A 5,723-nucleotide genomic window follows, 5' to 3' on the forward strand; every position below is an offset into this window, starting at 1 on the left:
GGTGGCAACGATCTGCTCGTCGCGACGGCGCTGGAAGTACATGGTCCAGAGGGTGTGGTTGTCGGCGGCGTAGCGCGGCTCGTCCCTCTGCGGCTACGTCAGGGAAGAGCGGATGCGGACGATCTCGGCACGCCGCGCCGCTCCTTCGGGCACCGGTGGCACCGGTACGCCGGCGGCGCTCAGCCGCCAGGTCCCCGGCACCCGCATGTCCGGGGGCGCCGGGTACTCAGCCTCGTAGAGCAGGCGCGCCTCCTGCTCTTGGAGGTGGCGGCGGCCGAAGCCGTTCGCCGCCACGCCGTCGCCTGGGTACCTCTCGGCCATGTTTCTCGTAGGCAGGAAGAGAGGAGTGTTGCTATCTACGCCGGAGAGGGTGGGAAATGAGAGTTGTGGCGTCCACCGGCGGGGAGGTCGCCTTTTATAGCTGTAGCGGGGCGGTGACGGGCTGCATGCCGGGCGACGCGTGGCTGGACGCGCATCGCGCGCCGCCCGTGAGAGGCATCAATGGAGGCTGACCGGCGTGGCAGCCTTCGCATTGATTCCCACGGGAACCGAGGCGATGAGGGCGATGAAGTGGCGTCTCGCTGACTCGACGGGCCCATCCGCTTTCGCGCCGAAACCACTCGCCCCGGCGTCCCCGGGCGCCCCCCAGCGCGACGAGTTCGATCTGGGTCCGCCGGCGCTAGTTTTGGCCCAAACTGGTGAAAAACGGGCTCCTGGGGGCGCGACTGCGCCGATTTTTCGGCGCCGACACAGCAAAAACTCCTTGGGAGGGCCTGCTGGGGGCGTGGCTGTAGATGCTCTGAGCTTCTATGGTGCCTGCTCCTTGTATTGATTGCTATTCTCAAAGACACCGAATGGTAAGTAGGAAGAGCTTAATTTTTTTATTCCAATGATGAGTGATCAAGATTTGGCACATGAGAGAGTGTAACTATTAGTTTCCCTACTTCTTTTCCTTATAACTTATAAGTTACCATTCTTGAATCATTTCTGGAAATATCTAAACCATTTCTCAAATGGTATGTGTTACAAATCCCGACTTAGAAAGGGTCATTTTAGCAGAGCACAATTATTATACTTCCATTTGTTTCTTTGCTCGGCCGAGTTATCTAGTTATGTTATAGATATCCTTGCAAGTATGTGGTGTGTAGAAGCTTGATCCAACCAATATATTTTTCTGAACCATTTGGACCAAGTTGCTTTTAGGAGCTTGTTGCTTTCAGATTCTATAGGCCCCATGAAGATTTGAATCATGTCTGATATCTACCATGTTTCAAAGCTAAGTATTTGGATATCCATCCAAGTGAAGATGCTCTTCAATTTCCTATATTGTTTCAGATGCCACGGGTTATTAGGTGGAGTTTCCTGTACCACCATGTGGTGACCATAAACTTGCAATAAAAGCATATCAGAAAATCGCATCGCATAGTGGTACATAGCTTCATAAAACTGCCATACATTATTTTCTTGGTATGCTTTTCCATGACATTATTTTTTATGCCATGAGAATGTGACTAATGTAATTCTTGAGTTATTATACTATCAGGTGATTTTCATTGTTGTTCTTGCATATAGATACATGTGTGACAACATTTGGTCTTTATTTTATCCATTTCCACTGTACTTTAAGGTCACATTTTGGTTGGGCCCATGTATTTATGTGAAGGATTACTTAAATGAACTGCAAAGTAGACCATTGCAGTTTCATTATTTTTTATGTTTAGCATTCTTATCCCTACTACATGTCTTACTATTTGATGCACGAATCTCTACGTGCTAAAAAGAAAGTAAATACAAATCAGCTTTATCACGAACATACTTGGGCATTTGATTAAAATGGATGATTTCTATTGTGCCTACATTACATGCTTGCTATTTAAAATACTATGAGCAAACCGAGGGTTTGCATATTTTCAGATGAATGTATATCCTAATATCTGAACAAACATGTGATAACATTGTTCATAAATAATGTAGCTTTCCTGATTGGTAGAAGCTTTTTTTCTAAAATTTGCAGATTATAGAAGCTTAGTTTACCTATACCAATATAAAAAGATCCAAAAGGGCAGATTCAACTGATCTCGACCATCAAACTAAGTCAATCCAATGACCTAGACTGCTCCAATGACGAGCATCAACGTGTTTAACGTGCAATTAATATAATACCAAATATAGCACTAATCACAAAATTAACACATAAATAATAGCATACCTAATATTCGCGTGCAATTAATATATTGCCTAAATATTAACGTGTGTTGCACGTGCGCATTTACTAGTGATTAGTAAAAGCTCATCTTGTTCATTTCAGGTATGCCGGTATTAGTGTGTGTTCAGTTAAATGGTCAGCCTAACTAGACTTGAGTTTGCATCTGTATCATATCGCAACGAAGGCATGCATTTTGCATACACCTCCCCTGGGTGTCAACTATAAGGTACCATCACAGACAAGATCATTGGTGCTTTTCTTCTTCGGGATTGGAGGATAACTTTTTGTTGCTATGTATTTGTTCTAGGAAAGGAACTGATGTTGAGCATCCAAGTAGAGATGTGGCCTCTCAATGAAACATTTTTTGTTCTAGCAAAAATCAAACAGTCTTTGTCAATGGTTGCGGACTGTTAGCACTGTAACTTGAACCGTTATTTGAAAAATTGAATTATTTCCCTAATATTTCATGAGTATTATTTATGTGGAATGTATGGGTGCGGCGGCAACGCGCGCCTTCGTTGTGTAGTATTTTTTATAGAAGAAATTTCTAAGGACCACGCGATAGTCAGGGCTCGAACGTGAATGGGCTATAGTGTGGTCTTTGCAGGCCTAGCCAGCATCATGACACCATGTTCTCGTCGTAGTTATTTATTTGCTAATCCTAAATGAAAGTTACTTAGTGCAATACATGCCCAATGGGAAAAAAGAAATAGAGAACAAATTACAAATTTATACCATTTGACGGAAGCCTGTGTGAACCAACAACATTTTGACGCAATAAGTGTCATATAGGGAATTCGCTGACGTAAGTCGGTCCGGGCAAGCACTAACAATTTATTCAAGAGTTGCCTCCGGTTTTTTTTTCTTGGGCAACGTATACATTTCAACACCACCATATGGCACTGAATCAAACTTCCTTTTTCCATTAGGTAAACTCAACCTCAGATCAAATAATAAATAAATAATCCTACCACAACTCCATAATAAATAAAATAATGTTTATGTGTGGAGGATGGGCGGGCTGGAGTAGGGCCCGTTGAGCCAGCCGTCGCTGATGTGCTTGTATGCTGCCTCGGTGAGGTGGATGCCGTCCCAGCTGAGGTGGTCGGCCGGGTTGGCGCACGCCGCCGCGCCCGGCATCCCGCACCGCGCTCTGTTGGCGTAGTTGTACTTGCCTCCCCCGGAGCCGCAGCACGCCTCGAAAACCGCGTTGAAACCTGCACACACACAGCACAACACCGTTGCGAGTTACTCCATTCGTTTCAAAATAGATGACCCAACTTTGCACAACACCGTACTCTAGTTGTTGATTGATCACTACCTATAACGTGCATGAACAGTGTCCCGGTCGGCGCTGGTGCTGCATGCGTGCATGTGGACTGCCGGGTCGAGGCATGTGTTGGTTGGGCGTGTCAGTCAGTGTCCATCCACTGTTACTTGGCGATTATTATGTCAGCTCAAGAACTTATGTTGGAATGATTTTTTTCTGAATTATTTGAATATCTTCTTCTACTCGCCGCCGCGCAGGACATCCAGGGACATATGCCCAGAGTGGGCATGCAAGTAGCACCACACTGATGCTGATGCCGATGCTGACAGTGACACTAGCTAGTGCCGTGTCCACTGCTGCTGCTAGCTCGTGCACAAACGCGGAATCTATCTATCCACACGTTATGCGTGGCTTGTCTGTCCCTGGCGTGTTAGTTAGACTTATTGCCGAAAGAAGATGCCCAACGGCTAGCTAAGACTAAGAGTATTGGTCGGTCGGAAGGAAATTTGGGAACTACTCCGCGTGCACACGTACGTACCGTATTTCTTGGGGTTCTGGACCATGTCGTAGACGGCGGAGTAGAAGTCGCCGTACATGATCCGCGCCGCCCGGCCGTAGCGCTTCCGGAGGCGGGCGATCTTGGCCTGGAGCAGGTTGTTGTGGAACGTGGACAGATCGTTGAACTTGCGGAGGCAGCCGAGGCTGTCGTAGTCGGCGCTGCTGTTGGTGCCGTAGACGGTGAGGTAGATGGGGAAGCAGCCGATGGGGAGCACCCCGGGCACCACCACGTCCCTGGCCCCCATGCCCACCACCTTCTCCACGCCCCTGATGATGGTGTTGACGATCTTGGGCGTGTACCTCCTCGCCTGGTCCGCGCTGTAGTTGCCGAACAGCATCGCGTTGTAGTCGTTCCCGCCGAACTCGCCGAACACCACCAGCGAGTCCCGCAGGTAGCGCTTGCAGGCGGCGGCGTCGCCGCACACGGTGGCCGTGATCTGCTGGAACCACTGGATTTGGAGGCTGATGGGCCCATTGTTCCAGATCTTGTCGGAGAGGCCGAGGCCCCGGAAGAAGGGCGCGTCCATGGCCGTCGCCCCCGTGATGGCCATGTTGGCGCCCTGCTTGAAGTCCGTGCCGTTCGCCTTGGACGGCGGTAGGAACGGCACCCCAAACTTGGTGCCTGCATGCAATCGTACGTCAAGCAAGAACGATTTATTTGAGCAAGATGGAGTGTGTGTGTGGAGAACCGAGCACATCACTTACTGAGGAAGTCGACGATGACGCGGCCGTCGGAGCACCGGCAGGTGGGGGTGCCGAAGTAGGTCTCGCCGTAGGGCGGCTGCGTGAACGTGATCGCCGTTGGCTTCCCGCTCGTGCACAGGTTGCCCGTGTCCGTGATCGAGTCGCCGAAGTTGAACACCGCGTTGTACTTCTGGGCCTGGGCCGACGCCGCGCCCGCAAGAAGCAGCAGGGCCAAGCATGGCAGCAGCTGCTGCCGCATCGCCGACGACCTCATCGTCCTAGCCGATGGCTGCTGCGGACGAGAGAGCAGGAGAGGGAGGGAGGCACGCAAAGCGGCAAAGAAGAAAGCTACGGAAAGGAAAAGGAATGGGGATGCTTCATGCTTGGCCAGTGGCCGGGCTTTCTATAGCCCCCGTGACCCGCGCTTTAATCTGCTTCCGAATCTCTCGCCCGCCCGGCCGACCACACTCCAATGGCTGTGACTGAGAACGAGCGTCATGCATGTTACTCCTGTTAGAGTTTGAGCTGTTCATCTTATGTAATTAATCTTAACCTATCTCTATCTCTTTCTCCTCCCGTAGCTATCCCTGTCTCCTAAACCGAACCAGATCGGTATTCTCTCTGAACTTGTACGCTACGGCAAGGAACGTTCGCCTCAATATAAATACATACGATGCGGCTCCCTCGAGGAATAGGAACGCTTATACCTATTCTTACATGGCATCAGAGCTAGCCTCTTCCCTATCATCTAGCGACACAACAAAAATAACCAGAACCCTAGCGCCCTTCCTTCGTCTTCATCATGAGTTCCAGCGTCGTCGGCCTCAACCTCGGCGCTCCTCCAACAGAGAAGTTCGCAAGGGGGAATTACCTCTTATGGAAGGCGCAAGTTCTGCCAGCCCTGCGAGGCGCGCAGGTGACCGGTCTTCTCGACGGCAACGATGCAACGCCGCCGAAAACAGTGGAGGTCGCCAAGGCGGACAAGACCACGACCATCGAGCCGAA

At 50.0% G+C, this 5,723-nt stretch overlaps 1 protein-coding gene across 1 annotated transcript; it reads right to left on the bottom strand.

Moving 5' to 3' along the window:
• Positions 1-3,012: 3,012 nt before the first annotated feature.
• Positions 3,013-5,129, bottom strand: LOC123175706 (GDSL esterase/lipase At5g45910). Its single transcript, XM_044590291.1, has 3 exons — positions 4,740-5,129; positions 4,015-4,656; positions 3,013-3,423 (listed from the first exon to the last, which is right to left on the bottom strand). Exons 1-3 carry the CDS (start codon positions 4,990-4,992, stop codon positions 3,206-3,208), a joined length of 1,113 nt encoding a protein of 370 aa, XP_044446226.1. The 5' UTR covers positions 4,993-5,129; the 3' UTR covers positions 3,013-3,205.
• Positions 5,130-5,723: the final 594 nt, after the last annotated feature.

This window comes from Triticum aestivum, unplaced genomic scaffold, assembly GCF_018294505.1.
Source record: "Triticum aestivum cultivar Chinese Spring unplaced genomic scaffold, IWGSC CS RefSeq v2.1 scaffold32097, whole genome shotgun sequence".
Lineage (NCBI taxonomy): Eukaryota > Viridiplantae > Streptophyta > Magnoliopsida > Poales > Poaceae > Triticum > Triticum aestivum.

Excerpts from the sequence above, each read along its gene's own strand:
- LOC123175706 (XM_044590291.1), bottom strand. The coding sequence starts at position 4,992 with ATGAGGTCGTCGGCGATGCGGCAGCAGCTGCTGCCATGCTTGGCCCTG. Across the intron at positions 4,657-4,739 it reads CGTCATCGTCGACTTCCTCA|GCACCAAGTTTGGGGTGCCG; the intron begins GTAAGTGATGTG and ends GATTGCATGCAG. Across the intron at positions 3,424-4,014 it reads CCAGAACCCCAAGAAATACG|GTTTCAACGCGGTTTTCGAG; the intron begins GTACGTACGTGT and ends GTGTGTGTGCAG.